We start from the raw sequence: 16,104 nt of genomic DNA on the forward strand, positions 1-16,104 counted from the left end.
ACAAATTTGCTCAGCTCAGCTAGTGAGGTAATCCTGCCAAGTACAAAAGACACTTACTTCTTCACTCTTAATCTTCCCTGATCAGATTACACAACTAGACATGGTCTTTCTTTTTGCTGTAAGGAGTCTCTCACTAACAAAAGAGTAGATTAGACCATTATTTCTAGATAATCAAAAGTGTCTTTTAGTGACGACAGCCCTTCTTTTTATTCCAATTTTTGTCCTGATTTTTTCAAGCAAGTGTGCAGCCAGCCAATTATCTGTCCTGATAGCTATCTAATTTTAAACATTAAAATATTAATGAGAAATGAATATGAACCTGGCTGTTCTTCCCACTCGATGGATGTATGTGTTTGCATCTTCTGGACAATCAAACTGAATGACCCAGTTCACTGCTGGAAAATCTGCAAAGAAAAGAAGATGCCAAAATTTAAGCTCACTTGACTCAAAACCCTCCTAATCAAGGGCAACATAATATTTTGGAGCATTAATTTCTGTAGGAACCATCATTTAAACCAATTTATAGACACTGAGTGCAACCTCTAAAATAAAAATAAAATTAATTGCATGTATTAGCATTATCATAAACAGTCATCCTCTTCATCAAAGAAAGCTAAAATTAATGGTGTCTTCATTTTCCAAATTATGACAGTGCACTGAATGGAACATAATTTCACACTTGACAAGAGCAGACAAGCTTTGTGTCACATAGATGATAAAACACCACATTAATAAATAACAAGATCCAACCCACTTCTCACCTACACTCTTTGGGGTTGAAGTTAGCTGTGGTGACACAGCACTACTTCAGCCATCCACATACAGAAATAACACACGCTCTCAGCAAAACTGAGGGGGAGACCAACCCTGCCAAAGGAGTCACCTCTCTATGTGAATTATAATATATATGAGCATCTTCCAACTGCTGCACTTCATCCAGAAGCAGCATGCTTTGTAATGCAGTAAGTATTACTCCCTGACCAAGTCTGCAGTTATGCCATAGGACAGTTATACATACTCTCAAAACCTAACCTACCATACACTAGCTCCTCACTAGTCAGATGTCAGCAGTGCAGAAGGTATGATAAGCCAAATGGCTTCTGTTTTCTATTTTCTGAGTACCTTCCTCTCATAACATACTGACAAAATCTTGGATTTTGGACAATGAGTTTCCTATTTGAAAGAAGAAATAGTAAACTCCTAAAAAGGTTCTCATGTCATACACAAAATGAGCCAAATACAAAAAAATAAAGTCCAAATATCTATAAAATATATAAAGAAAGAAATCATAATTAAGCAAATAATGATGAAAGAAAAGAAACTCAAGCTAAAACAGGCCTATAAAATATTCCTGCCCAGCATCTATTATTCTGCCTCTTTAAGGAAACAGCACTATAGTGCTACTCATAGAATGACAAGGTTGAAAAGGACCTACAAGATCATCTTGTCCAACTGTCCTCCCACTACCACTGCTACCACAAGCACTAAACCGTATCTCACAGCTCATCATCCAGACACCTCCTGAACACTGCCAGGGACGGCGACTCCACCACCTCCCTGGGCAGCCATTCCAGTGCCTGACCACTCTCTGAGAGGAAGAAGTTCTTCCTTATGTCTAACCTAAATCTCCTCTGGTACAACTTGTGGCCATCTCCTCGGGTCCTGTTTGTTGCCTGGGAGAAGAGGCCAAACCCCTCCTCACCACAACCTCCCTTCAGGAAGTTGTAGAGTGCAATAAGGTCTCCCTGAGCCTCCTCTTCTCCAGAGTAAACAATCCCAGCTCCCCCAGCCTCTCCTCATAAGACTTGTGCTCCAGACCCCTCACCAGTATTTCTTCAAGTTTCCTTCTCCACATACTGGTAGGTTAGTAATTTTCCATATCCTATGGAATAACCCACTGGATGCAGGTATATCAAAAATATTTAAAGCTGCTGAAACCTTCCTTAAGGCATGCTTAAGCCAATACATCTCTATTTCCATCTTCTCTCATTCTGGATATTTGTCACACAACATGGCTGGAAAAACCAGATTGCCTTCCAGCTGGGAAAACCACATTGTCCACAGACTGGAGGAAAAAAAAAAAATAGCTTTTACTATTTTATTAATAAACATCATAATAAGACTAGTGGCAATTTAGGTCTTTCCGGGACAAAAACTAAGAGCAAATGAAGCTGGCATCTCCAGCAAAGAAACAGCAGAATTCTTTAAGAAGCATATGTTTTGACTCCCAAGCAAACTACAAGTTCATTTCTTACAAATCAGGTGGTCAAAGCATACTGTCACTGACAGAGTTTTAATGGCATAAAATCATAACTTTGTGAATAATGACTACTTCTGTGGGTACATACCCAGGCCACGTGCTGCAATATCTGTAGCAAAAAGTACTGCCGCCTTCTTCCGAACAAAGCATGTGTAGACTTCCATCCTCTTCATCTGTTGCTGTTTGCCATGCAGTGCCAGTACAGGAAGACCGGGTTGGAGCTTACAAAACACTCTGAATAGATACTGGACCTATCCAACAAATTAGGGGGGAAGAAAAAAAACAAAAAACAGATTTAACGTCACACAGTAAAAACAATATCCAGTACATCACAATAAACTTAGCACTTTGAATAAAAAACACTTTCCTCCACATAAGAGATAAGACACACAATTCTGAAACGCTGCTATGCACTCAGGTACAATAACAGGAAACAAACTGTGGTAAAGCTCTGGTGTTCCTACTGATGGCATTTCCCAATAGAAACAGAAACATGTAGCAGCAAGAATGATGTAGGACACAAATAGTGATGTCATATGCAAGGGACCAAAGTATCAAAAAATCCATCTGAAGAGCTGCTTTTAGACATTGCTGAAAGAATACAGTATCTGCTGCTTGCGCTTAAGACAGCTTCAACGGCTTCTCCTAGGCAGTGTTTACTATTATATACAGCATTACTTTATAGTAAACATACCTAATAATTTTAAAGATAGTTACAGAAACTGTTCAGCAACAACTGCAACACAGAGAACTTCTGTACAAGTAAGCCTGCAACTTCACTGCACTCAGTAGCCAACCACAGTACAAAAAATACTGTAACCTCTCACACTGGATAAACAGTGATGAATATTTACTTCACAATTATATTTGGAAAATACACAGTAAAGTATTAGATAAACACAGAAGTTATATGAAAACCTGTGCCATACAACCACATACTAATAACTTCAATAGAATGGTCCCAAGACAGTGCTATAAGCAGACATCTGAAGGATTATTTCCTAGATAACCAGAATAAAAACACTGAGCACAAGTCTAACGAAGAGTAGCTGAGAGAACTGTTTGTTCAGTCTGGAGAAGAGGAGGCTCAGAGGAGACCTTATCACTCTCTACAAGTGCCTGAAAGGAGGTTGTGATGAGGTGGGTGTCAACCTCTTCTCCAGCATAACTAGCGACAGAATGAGAGAGAATGGCCTCAAGTTGCACTAGGGAAGGTTCAGGTTGGATGTTAGGAAGAATTTCTTCTGTGAAAGACTGGTCAAGTACTGCAATGGGCTGCCCATGGAAGTGGAGGCGTCACCATCCCTGGAGACGATGATAGATAGATGTTGTACTGAGGGACACGGTTCAGTGGAGAAATGGTGATGGTGGGTGGTTGGCTGATCCCAGAGGTCTTTTCCAACCTTGATGATTCTATGATTCTTTCCCATACTATTTCACAATTAAACTTTCTTATATAACAACCTTTAAAATCTTTGAAAGAAAGCAGCTGCAAACTATTCAACTCGGTAACCCAGAATGCTACAGAGAAAATGAAAAATACAGTGAAATAAAATAGTCATACCTCTTTACAGCTTGCAAAAAACACAATGCTCTTCTTTTTCAAGTGACTTCTCAGGAAAGAGTATAACACATTTATTTTGTGTTGAAGCTCACAAACAATATAGTTCTGATCCAAAGTTGCTGGGGTACTTAAAAAATAAGAGAAGAAAAAAAATTAGGTACCACAGTAATCGTAACATTAAAGCAAAGAAGAAAAAAAAAAAAGAAGAAGGAAAATACAGGTATATATAATCTACAGAGCTGCCTGTCTTTTCTTTACTTTTAAATCAGGCGTCTGACCAGCACCCACAAAAAGGAAAAAAAGAAAGTCAGGCTGGCAAGTTGTCCTGCTTTGAGAAACAAGTCTTTGGCAGACCAACTAGAAAGCTGCTATCAAAAGAATTGAACTCCTGAGAAAATGTCAGGGGAGAGAAGAAGGGCAGGAGGCAACTTTTGGCATTACTTCTAAATTCATCTACTAGCAGCACAACCAACTCTTTCCCTCTCTAAGCAGCGACATTCAAATTACCTTGACTTAAAATGCAATTTTGCCTATTAGTGCTATTAAAGCATCATTTGTGCTTCAGGCAATGTCAAAGCACAGTCTAAACTTGCAGACAAAAAAAGCACTGATGTATTTTTACTGATTACACCCTGACATGTAAAGTGACTTTGTAAAGCACCAAACTATTATCTTAAGTCACCTTGCAGTTACTTGCAAAATAACTTTTTAAAAAAAGGCATCTTTGCCCTAGAAATATATCTAAATGCTCATCTCACAGTCCCTCTGCTCTTCCCTGGACAAACCAAGGGTATTTAAATTTACTTTATTGTATTGAAGGTGCCACTTAGAAGAATGAAATTACAAGATGCTGCTCCAGTTTTTATTCCACTATTCAATTTGAATTACATCACAGTATTTTTTTTATTATTTTATTTTATTATTTTTGCCCTGTAGATCTTCCAGAGGAAATTGTCCCTATAACAACAATATACTATGCACTAAAGTCATAAACTCTAAAACAAATGAAAGTTTCCTTTTTTTGATTCAGTTTATTATCTAACTGTATTTCCCCCAATATTTCAAAATCTCAAGTGTACTTTAAGTAGACTTCACAAAAAACAACATTTGTGAAATAGACAGTCCTCAAACTGAAAACTCCATGCTAAGCCTCTACAAACTCTGACACAAGGAGAGTAGCTATATTTTTTTTCCAGCAATCGTGTTTATTTAATATACTGACTGGAAGGAAAAGAAAATACTATCAAAGGCATCAGCAGAGCAATAAAGAGAATCTAGACAAGTAGTTCATTAAAACACCGCCTCAGGAGTCAACCTCTTTCTACTGTTCATTTTGGCAATGATTTCTCATTTGCTCTGGGGTAAGCCATTTTTATCAGTGTGCTCCACCTTTCTCAACCTTCATTTTACGTACAGAAACATTTATCTACTCCTTAAGACAGGTGTAAAAAAGTCACACGTGTTCATAATCCTTTTGGCACCAAGAGAATAAGATTTTGTTTTTCTGTGGGCTTTAAGTAGAATTCTTCATTTTTTTCCCCTTTTCAAAATCTATCTGCCAAAAAAAGAACGTGTACTTTTTTTCAGTTAGAGCCAAATTGCACAGCATGCCAATTTTATTTTGAGTGTGCACAGGGCTGCAGTCCTGATTGTGCACAGTAAACTCAGTACTTCTGGAAGCAACAGGTCTTGATGCACACAGACATATGCCAGACGCTTCCTGCTGGGCACCAATACTGCACATGCAAACAAGACTGTCATTCTGCATGTTCCCAATACAGTAGCATTTTCTTGCAATGTCAGGTTCATTAACAACATACTGAAGAACCATATTCATTCAACAAATCTGGTGCTCCCACACAGTTAGTATGCACACACATACGTGAAGAGGACCAAGAACACAACAAGTAGCAATTCAGAAGTGACACCTGCCGCAGCCATGACACCCCTTCATCCAGGACGTAGTCCAATCTGGAGCTTATTGCCAAGGAAAATAAACTCGCAGCCAGAAAAGGAGCCTGAGGAGCCACAAACAAAGTGCAGGCTCAATGCCCCCGTAGCACATCAGCCAGAACTAGTAACCTCTCTTCTGAAACACCTTGCTTTCAGGATGGCACACAGCAAGGTAACAACGATGGAAGGAGAAGGACACATGACTTCAGATTCAGGAAAACGACAGCCAGTGAAGCAAGTGAACTAGGATCTCGATCTGTTTAACCTTCCCACAAAAATAAATCATCAACATACCTGAATTTGGCTTTCTCATGAACCCAAACGTATTCCGGATCTTTTAAACTCAACCGTGCAAGATCCTTCACTGATTTTGTTTGCGTTGCAGAAAAAAGCAAGGTCTGCCGTTTCTTAGGCAAATTTTCTATGATTGCATTCATTGTATCAGCAAAACCCATGTCGAGAATTCTATCAGCTTCATCAAGAACTGAATTGAGAAACAGATTTGAGAAAACCCGTTTTTAGCTTCCCTTTTGTTATTAAAGACTTTATCTCCGTAAAGCACAAAAATCCATGCCTACTTAAATTGCAGAGATTAGTTATTTACCATATGACAGGATTTGCTACAGATATTCACATACTCCATAAAATAGGTTTAAAAAGCTGCAATGTAAGTCACAGCCCTCCATTTCACATGCTGAAGCATAGGAAGCTAAGTATTCCAAATAAAAAGTTCAGCAATTTGCAGACAGCCTGTAAATTACCAACTCCCCACCCTACAAGTACAACAAAAGCATGCAATATAAAACAGTACTGTAGCATAAAAGACAGAGAAAAACAGGCTCTTCTGTGCCTAAGTTCAATCAGCCATTGCATCATAGGGAATAAACAAACAAAACTTGAAGAAAAGAGCCTACATTTAATGCAAATCTAGTCTAAATGCCATGAACAGCATTGAGTATAACAAGCCTGGTTTTGCAATTTATCAGCTTCATTAGCTTGTTAATTGCTTCTAAGTTCCTCAAGGCTATGCTAAAGATTACGCACAGTTCTTAGAGGCGAGCAAACACTCCCATTAAGCTGAAATTTGTATTCAGGTTGGAAGAAGCATTAATCTGGCTTAAAATTCAAAAAGAAGTATGTTTTCTAGAATGCTGTAATTAATTATAAGAAATATTCATTATCGTATCATGAAAAACGAGAGCCAGGGGCAGGAAGGAAAGACCATCTTGTAGCTAAAACATACCTGAAGGGTAATATGGGATACCACACGTGGTTTTGGTTCATTACTTAACTCACCCACTTGTTATTATCATCCTAAGGAATGCAACTCTTAGCAACTGCTTTGAGAGCAAGTACATAAAAGAAAGGAATTGTGCTGTTTTCTATTTTAATTTGTGCATGTGCAAACTTAAATGCTCTTTCATCTACATACAAAAACCAGAATAAACTTTTTAACCAAGGAAGTGCCCCTCTTAATTATGAACTACTACAAAATATTTCTATGTTTTGTGACGCACTCAACAACTTACTCAGCATTTGCAGATCAGATGCATAGAAATAAGAGGTTTCATCCATGTGCTGTAGAAGCCGTCCTGGAGTACAAATGAGCATATTTATGTGGTGGATTCTCTCAGACTCTTCTTTCAGATCCTGAAAGATATGTTAAACCAGCTGAGCTCTGGTTGTTTTCATACTAGAAGCCCAGTAGCAGAGACCTCAGCCCAGCTCAATCTACTGACAGTTTACAGAAAGAATCAAGGTTTCCCTTTTTTTATACGTACACCACATTTTATCAGCATGCTCACACCAGTGGCTCGTGCAAATGTTTTTCAGAGCAATCTGATTTAATGGGACAGGAAGGGTTGGGAGAAAGTTTGACCCAGTCACATAAACTGTAAAGATGGTAAATATACAAGAGCTTTAAAAGACATAGTGGAGGAAAATTAGGCAGGAAAATTAGTGTGTCTCTAATTGCTTCTAATTAACTACTTTCTTCCATGACTTCTGTTTTCCGGAGTTTCCTTCCTAAACTAACCCTTATTACAGCACTTATTTATGCTCCCTCACAGCAGGCTCCAACAGAGGACACACACCTTTCCTCCAATGATAAGGCCAGCTGAGAAGTCGTGATTCTTTCCCACTTTACGCAGCACCTTAAAAGTCTGAAAGGCCAGCTCCCGGGTGGGGGATATGATCAAAACTCCCAATCCATCCGCTGAAGTCCACTGAAGGCGGTAGAGGAGTTCCAAAGCCTGAAAAAAAAATAAAATAAAATAAAATAAAAAATTATAAAAAACTCAGAGGAAAAATATGTAACAATAAAAAGTGTCAGAAAAAAATAAAGCATTGCTAATTCAAATAATGAAGAAATATCTGCATGCATTTCACATGGTTTGATTATATATGAATTCTGATGGTACTGATACTTCTCAAATAAATGCTCCCTGGTCATAAGGTTCCGTGAAAATCAGAAAGTACAACTAGAAGGAAGATGATTAGTGTGACGTTAATTTAGGTTTTAGACTTACTAGGTGATCATTGTGGTCCTTTTCAACCCAGGCCATTCTATAATCTACGATTTCTGCAATCTCACTTCTGTTTCATTTCTCAAACTCACAAGACTATCTTGCAAAGCCAACTACGTTGTTTCCTATTCTTTAGTAATGAAAGTAAACAGTATAAAGAATAACTCTTCTCAGCTTGAGAGTATTCAGAATGCATACTGCTTTACCACAGTCACTGACAGAACAGACTCCAAAGCAATTTGATGTTGCAAAAATGCCAAATAGTGTTTAAATCAAAAAAACCTCCATTATCAAAACCACATTTTGTTTTCCCTTCCTCCAATCACAAGATGATGGGTTTTGCATGCATTTATATGTGCGTTTTAAAGAAACAAAGAAACTTCTCAATTATATTTTCAATTTGAAGGAATTAAATGCAGCATATAATGTTTTGAGTAAAAGAGCAAATGTACCACTCCCAGTGGAGGATTTATTGTTTTCCTGCTTGGACTTGGAAATGATTTCCAAGGAGTCCAAAAACACAGTCAAGAAGAAGTCTACAGTCTCTGCTGTGCTTCAGTTTATCAGATAAGGGCCAAATCTTAAAATTTTAGTTGTATGAAAACTACACATCCAAAGAAGCCTAATCCATAGTTCTCAATCCATACACAGTTTTGAGAAGAATGTGACAACAAGAGTTGCACAAGGAAAACATATTCCTTAAAGAAAAACAAAGGTCTTCCTAATTCACACAGGGCCCACTGATACAAGGATCAAAATGAGATTTCTAAGCATCCTAGGGACAAAGATATACCTTTCCTAGAACCTCAGGCAGCTTCCTTATATTAGTCTGCCTTGGCTTTCTAAGAATGCTTACATCACTTGAGTTACAACCTTTCTCCCAAGATCATTAACTGTAAGTATTTAACATCTTTTTATTCCCAGGTAACTTCTTAGGCTTAAGTGCAAATGATGTCCATTACTTACCGGTACAATAAAAGCCAAGGTTTTCCCCGATCCAGTCTTGGCAGCTCCAAGTACATCTTTACCTTGTAAAGCCAAACCTATGGTTTGCCTCTGTATCTCAGTCACCATGCGATACTGAGCTTCCTGCAGTCCTAGTATTTGGAGGATAGGAAGGGAATGGAATAGAAAAACAAAAAATCATTTTTGTCTCACTCAGAGCTATGTTTTTCCATTTAGAAAACACTGTACATGGCAATACTCATTTAAAAGTTTGTTTAAGGCAAAAATTTATTCATATGGAAATAAATAATGCATTCATTCCTAATATAATTACTTTCTAAAGAGAATTTTTACACTGACCTTTCAGGGTTTTCTTTGACAATGGAAAATCTGAAAATCTCTGTATTTCATCTGCATTTATCTGAAACAAAATAAGTTTGATCAGCGCTGAAATTAATCATAACAGAGAAATTAAAGAGTATTTTAAATTGCTGTTAAACTATGTAATAGTTCAGTGCGACCTAATCCAAAATAGCTGGTCACAATCTATACTAGCTTGACCTACAGCAAACTACTCTTCTAACAAACTGATCAGAAAGGAATAAGACATACTTTAATAATATGGGCAAACAGTGCAATTTAAAGCTCATATCATCATGAAAACAAAAACAAGTGAAGCTGGAAAGGGCCTTGAGGTCTCTGGTGCAGCCTCCTGCTCACAGCAGGCTCAGCTCTGAGGTTGGTCCAGGCTGCTCAGGGCTTCACTAAGAAGTGTCTCCTTATACCCATGCTGGGCCTCTACTTCCACCTGATTTACTCAGAGTGGTGAGGCGTTGGCACAGGCTGCCCAGGGAGGCTGTGGTCACCACCACTAGACGCGTTCCAGAATCATGGAGATGTAGCACTGAGACACATGGGTTAGTGGGCATGGTGGGGAGGGGTTGATGATTGGACTACATGATCTCTGAGGTCTTTTCCAACCTTAATGACTCTGTGATTCTATGTCTGTTATCTCTTGTCCTTACATGACACAGTATCTCCTTGATGATGTCTCTGCCACTGAGTCCCCCATAAGGTCCCCCCAACATCATCTCCATTCCAGACTGACCAAGCCCAGCTCTCTCAGCCTCTCCTCGCATGGAAAGTGCTCCAGCTCTTGCTACTTTTGTGGCCCTCCAGTATACTGATCCTTTTCCCTGGTAAGAATGAAGTCTAGTATCCTCACTGGCTCCTCTATCACTTGGAAAAGGAAGTTACACCATCTGGAACACTTATCTCCTGTTGCACTGTCCCCGCTATAAAGATGGGCATCTCTACGCTGCTGCAGCGTATCTGGTGCTCTCAGCAAGGAGTCACAAAGGAGACACCACGCTAATCTTCTACACCAAGTAATTGGCCTGGCTGACGTGGGGAGAGCAGTGGATACTGTCTACCTGAAAATAAGGACGTAGTTTGATGTCCTGACACCTACTAATGTATACATCCACCTGAGTGTACCCGAGAGATGTGAACTCTACACATGCCAACACCCAAGGGTATGTGTTTGATCACACTAGTTGGCTGAATGATTTATAAAAATGTTGAAAAGTCAAGTAGAGATCTTAAGGAAAAGGTAATGCTTTCCAGTCTGCTCTAGTCAACAGCTGATCAAACGAAGCAGACAGCTTCTCCTGGCAAAATTCACAACAATCGATAACAGTAAGGAAGGAAAAAAAAAAGAGCAGAGAACTCGGGGGGGAAATAAATAAAGACTCCTGTAGCTATAAAGCCTGAGCAGATGAGCAGTGAGGTAGATCACACAGCTCTGAGTGCACACTGACTAGGAACCACAAACTGAGATTTCCAAACATCAATCTCTGTGCTTACACAACTCGTGCATTTCTAATGGCTATCGTTTAACGGATTGCTGAGCAGAAACCTCCCAGCAAAAGAGCCAAGCAAAATGTTCCTCAGATGTCTTTGACAACTTATGATAGCAACTCTTACAGAAAGCCTCAAATGAAGAGTTACTGAGCTGTCAAATCATGCTTACATGCACTTGAAGCACCAAGCGCTCTGCCAGCCCTATCTATTATAAAAATTGTGCACTGTACTTCTTATGAGCACCTATACCTGCTTAAAGCATCACAACACTACTCTTTTCAGCTGAATTCCTGCTAGTAACAGTATGTAATTTAATGCATGAATTTGGCCTTAAGATCAAAGGCAGTAACCCCTTTACTAAAACCCCTTTTTGACACGTTTCAGAACTTAGCTCTTGCAAAACCGACTTCAAACCTCCATTGTGTCCTAGAAGAGCAAACTAGGAGTCCTACTTTCACCAAATTTTCAAAGGAAACGATTTTTCATAATAACTACTTGTGCTCTAAGGAGCACAGACCTTAAGCTAGTACATCTCTGCGCAGGGGGGAAAACTCCCATATGAAATCACTGTCAGAAAGTCTGACCTTCACAAATTGGAATTTTGGACTGATACTTCCCAAATTCCATTGATGATTTTGAAGATGTTTTATTGAATGCAATAAAATTCCCAGTCTTATTACCTTGCATGCTAAAGGATCGCAACACACTGATGCGCAGAAGTTCCATTTCATTCCAATTAAGACACTATGTCAGAAAACAGTGTGCCCACAGGAGGTAAAACTATTTCACTAACATCAAAGCAATTCATTATGTGCAAATAAAGGAATACATTTTAATAGGTTTTGACACAGAAAACAGACTACCGTAACAGTGCAAAACTGTTTAAATAATTAGAGGCTGCTTGAAGGGTTTCAGTGTACAGTTTATTGCTGGGTCATCTAGAGTTAAAAGGAACTGACATCTAAATCACAGTGGACACAACCATTATTTTGCTTTTCTACACTGAACTCCTCTAAAGCTCTTTCAAAGATCTGAAAGAAAAAGTGAGAAAAGTATTAGAAGAGCATGCTCAGGAACGGTCATATCACAAAGCTTCCCAGTTTATTTCTTGGCCCTGCTATCTTTCAGGCACGCAAAAACTATCTGCTGAAGTTCCTTAACATTCCAAGGAGACTGGTTCCTCATTAAATCAAATCAGGATGGCAGAAGTAAAAGAGATGGCTGCTAAAAAGGCAGATTTGCTGATAGACAGTCTCTTCCATAACTACATGCACCAGTAGAAGACAGTAACAATTTCTGCTTCTCAATTTGTTTCCCTATCACAAGTTATTACCTGCTTTAATGTGCTGGAAATGTGCCCATGTGAGCTCTCTGATCTGTTCCAGATGAGAAGAGCCCACTCATTTCAAACACTTCAGACATTGGTCAGATCTAACCTAATTTGACAAAGAGCTCATACAATCATTTCCCAGCACATTAATTAGGCTGTTAGCACAAATGAACAGAGAAGACAATGTCCATCAAGAGCTTTATCCACTCAGGCAACATATTCACTGGCTCAACCAATAACAGATAATCCAAAAGCGCATCACAAATAACGGTCCCAAGACTTGGACACACTGAAACTTCTATGATTTTGGCTACCCTTGCCAGACATTCTCCATACCAACAGTGACAACAAAAATGCATGTTTATGTTATGTGTCTCAGTATGTTTACTTTTGTTTAATCTTGTCTTGTATTACTGATTGAAGTGGTTCTCAAGCTGGAAGCTGTAGACAATGCAAGAGAGAGAAGAAGGTGGGTGGTATTGCGTCCAGCAGCAGTGCTACTCCTATTCCATGCTGCATCTACGGGCATCTTAAGGTATGTGAAAGACCTAACCCAGCCATAGCTGAAGTGCCAAGGACCAGTGAGGACCAGTGATCTCTGTGAAAAGAGGAGCTTCTTGAAGAGCATTCTGATTCCCGTGCACCTAAGTAGGGATTTGTCTTCTGCAGAACATGGCCCTTTCCTCAAAATCCCCACCCTGACTGTAACCACATCTAGGGAATTAGGGAAGGAATACAGATGACCAAGAGAAAAACCTTTTCAGGTAAAAGAAAAGGAGACAAGAACTGAAGTCAGGAACCTAAGCGATCATATCCATCTGTACGTTCACCAATGAGTCACCCCTGGAGAAACAAAACAGCAAAAACCCCAATAAGCTGCGTAGTGAGTCCCCAGAACAATCCTGATATAAACATACATTTACCCAGTCTTCATTCCAATGGATAAATGCCTGACCACTACCAACTCCTCTTCTTTCAGTCAGCAAGTAAGACTTCCATCTCTACAGCAAGTAGAAAGTGTGTTGCTGAAACAAGTTGAGACTCAGACTGCATTAATCATTTCTGTAGGTATCATCTTTATTTTTCAACACCAAAACATCACAGGGCAGAAGCAATAAGCCCATCTTTTTCATCAGGAATAATCTGACTCAAAATAGTTATTTGACCATTTTTGAAGCTTACAGATCAGTGAAACCAATGACAGCATGAAGCTCTGCACTATTATTTTGCTGAGTCTTAACCAAAGGAGCCATCATGACCTCTTCGTGGTAGCTGACATGTTGCTCCCATTCCTACTCTCATTACTTTCTACTCAGTCAAACTATAACCAACAAAACAATTCTTAATCAGCACTGCTGAATGCTGCATAACCAAGTTCAACGGCCACGATCCTCCTCATAGTGGCTACAAATCCATAGAATCATAGAATGACTTGGGTTGGAAGGGACCTTAAGGATCATCAAGTTCCAACGCCCCCTGCCACAGGCAGGGCTGCCAGCCACTAGATCGAGTACTAGATCAGATTGCTCAAGGCCCCATCCAGCCTGGCCTTAAATACCTTCAGGGATGGGGATCCACAACCTCTCTGGGCAAACTGTTCCAACACCTCACCACCCTCACAGAAAAAAAACTTCCCCCAGACATCTAATCTACATTTCCCTTCCTTCTGCTTAAAAACATTCCTCTTTATTCTGTCATTATCTACCCATGTAAAAAGTTGATTTCCCTCCTGTTTATAAATTCCTTTAAATACTGGAAAGATGCAATAAGGACTCCCTGCATCCTTCTCTTTTCCAGGTTGAACAAATCCATTTCCTTCAGCCTGTCTTCATAGGGGAGGTGCTCCAGCCCTCTGATCATCTTTGTAGCCCTCTTCTGGACCCTCTTCAACAGCTCCACATCTTTCCCATTTTGGGGGCCCCAAACTTGGGGCCTCACAAGGGCAGAGTAGAGGGGGGCAATCACCTCCCTCGCCCTTCTTGGTCACCCCTCTTCTGATGGAACCCAGGATTCCACTGGCCTTCAAGACTGCGAGCACACACTGCTGGCTCATGCTAAGTTCTTCATCCACCAGAACCCCTAAGTCCTTCTCAGCAGAGCTACTCTCAAGGAATTCTTTTCTCAGTTTGCATACATATCTGGGAGTACCGCTATCCAAGTGCAAGATTTTGCACTTTGCTTTGTTGAACATCATTATGTTCGCAAGAGCTCACCTTTCAAGTTATCAAAGACTCTGTGAATGGTGTTTTCTGCTGTATTAATGTCAGCACTCAGCTTGGTGTCATCAGCAAATTTGCTGAGGGTGCACTTGATCCCATCATCTCTGTCATTGATAAAGATGTTTAAGAGCACCAGATGCAAGACGAACCCCTAGGGGACACCGCACACTACCAACCTCCATCTGGACATAGAGCCATTGTGCACAATCCTCAGGCAGTGTCCTTCCAACAAATTCCTTATCCACCAAATTCAGCAAAAGTGGCAGGATCAGCATCCATGGTTGCCCTAAGTTGTTACCCATAATTACAGTTCTGCTCGCTAGTACGGTGTAGCTTAAGACATGGCCATATCCCAGAGATGGTTGGCCCTTTAGGTTGCCTAGACATGTTCCTGACTCACATTCTGCTTTCTATGGACAAGAACTTCCAAATCCCTTTTCACAGTGCTGTTCCCAGCCTCCCATCCCCCAGTCTTTCCCCATATATCCAGGGCTGCTTCATCCCAGGTGCAGGATCAGGCACTTACTGTGGTTAAACTTCAAGCGGTTGGTGATTACGCAGCCCTCCAGTTCACTGAGATCTCTCCACAAAGCTATTTTAGCCTCACAGGAGTCAACAGCTCATCCCCATTTAATACAATCCTCAAATTCAGTAGACCTTCAAGTTCTGCATCCAGTCACTGACAAAAACACTAAAGAGAAATGGCCCTGGGAAGTCCTCTAATAAATGACTGTTCACTTTATATAATCTCATTTTCTATAATCTTTACCCATTCCATCAACAGGCTTTCTCTTGGACAGCTAGGTGGGTAACCTTACTGTAAAAGGAAATTAAGCTCGCCCAACAGGATTTTCTCCTCGTGACCCCCCGCTGGCTGTGACCAATGACATTATGGTGTTTTAGGCGCTTTTCCAGTAACTCCCAGAACGTGTGATGCTTGCCTGCACGGCACAACCTACGGGGACAGCTGTGCCCCACCTCCAGCAGGCGGACACTGCCGCCAGGTCAGCGGGACACGTGGCTCACAGCCACCGCCACCCCTCCCGCCTCAGCCCGCTCTTCCTCGCCCACTCCCAGCACTCGGCTCCCCCGCCCTTTCTCGCTACCGCCGTAGCGCCCGCGGGGAGACGCAGAGCCGCCTCACGTAGCTGAAGCCCTCCAGTCTGCCACCACACACCGACCTGTTACAGCCAGCAGCCACGGAAAGCTCCCGCTCCCTGGGGACGGAGGTGCTGCTCCCTCCCTCTCTACCACCCCAGACCCCGCTCCCGGTCCCGCCGTACCTGCGGGTATCGCTGCACCAGGCGCCCGATGCCGTCCCGCTCCACCTGCCATTCGGGCCGCTCCCGCTCCTTGCGCTGCAGCCGCAGCCGCCTGGTGCGCCGGTTGTACTTCTTCTTCCAGCACTCGAAGCTGCGCACCGCTTCCGGCTCCCCGCCGCCGTC

The 16,104-nt window shown here is 40.9% G+C and overlaps 1 protein-coding gene across 1 annotated transcript in view; it reads right to left on the bottom strand.

Annotated features, from left to right (window-relative positions):
* Positions 1 to 282: 282 nt before the first annotated feature.
* The window catches only part of LOC100539745 (probable ATP-dependent RNA helicase DDX10), a 17,652-nt gene continuing 1,830 nt past the window's right edge, over positions 283 to 16,104 (bottom strand). Inside the window, exons 2-10 of the mRNA XM_010729099.2 lie at positions 15,943 to 16,104; positions 9,608 to 9,668; positions 9,269 to 9,399; positions 7,871 to 8,029; positions 7,307 to 7,427; positions 6,072 to 6,261; positions 3,825 to 3,951; positions 2,349 to 2,511; positions 283 to 404 (exon numbers count right to left, since the gene is read on the bottom strand). Coding sequence (XP_010727401.1) covers positions 298 to 404; positions 2,349 to 2,511; positions 3,825 to 3,951; positions 6,072 to 6,261; positions 7,307 to 7,427; positions 7,871 to 8,029; positions 9,269 to 9,399; positions 9,608 to 9,668; positions 15,943 to 16,104 — 1,221 coding nt within the window. The 3' untranslated portion in view covers positions 283 to 297. The remainder of the gene's footprint in view (positions 405 to 2,348; positions 2,512 to 3,824; positions 3,952 to 6,071; positions 6,262 to 7,306; positions 7,428 to 7,870; positions 8,030 to 9,268; positions 9,400 to 9,607; positions 9,669 to 15,942) is intronic.

The sequence above is a fragment of the Meleagris gallopavo genome, chromosome 1 (assembly GCF_000146605.3).
Source record: "Meleagris gallopavo isolate NT-WF06-2002-E0010 breed Aviagen turkey brand Nicholas breeding stock chromosome 1, Turkey_5.1, whole genome shotgun sequence".
NCBI classification, from domain to species: domain Eukaryota; kingdom Metazoa; phylum Chordata; class Aves; order Galliformes; family Phasianidae; genus Meleagris; species Meleagris gallopavo.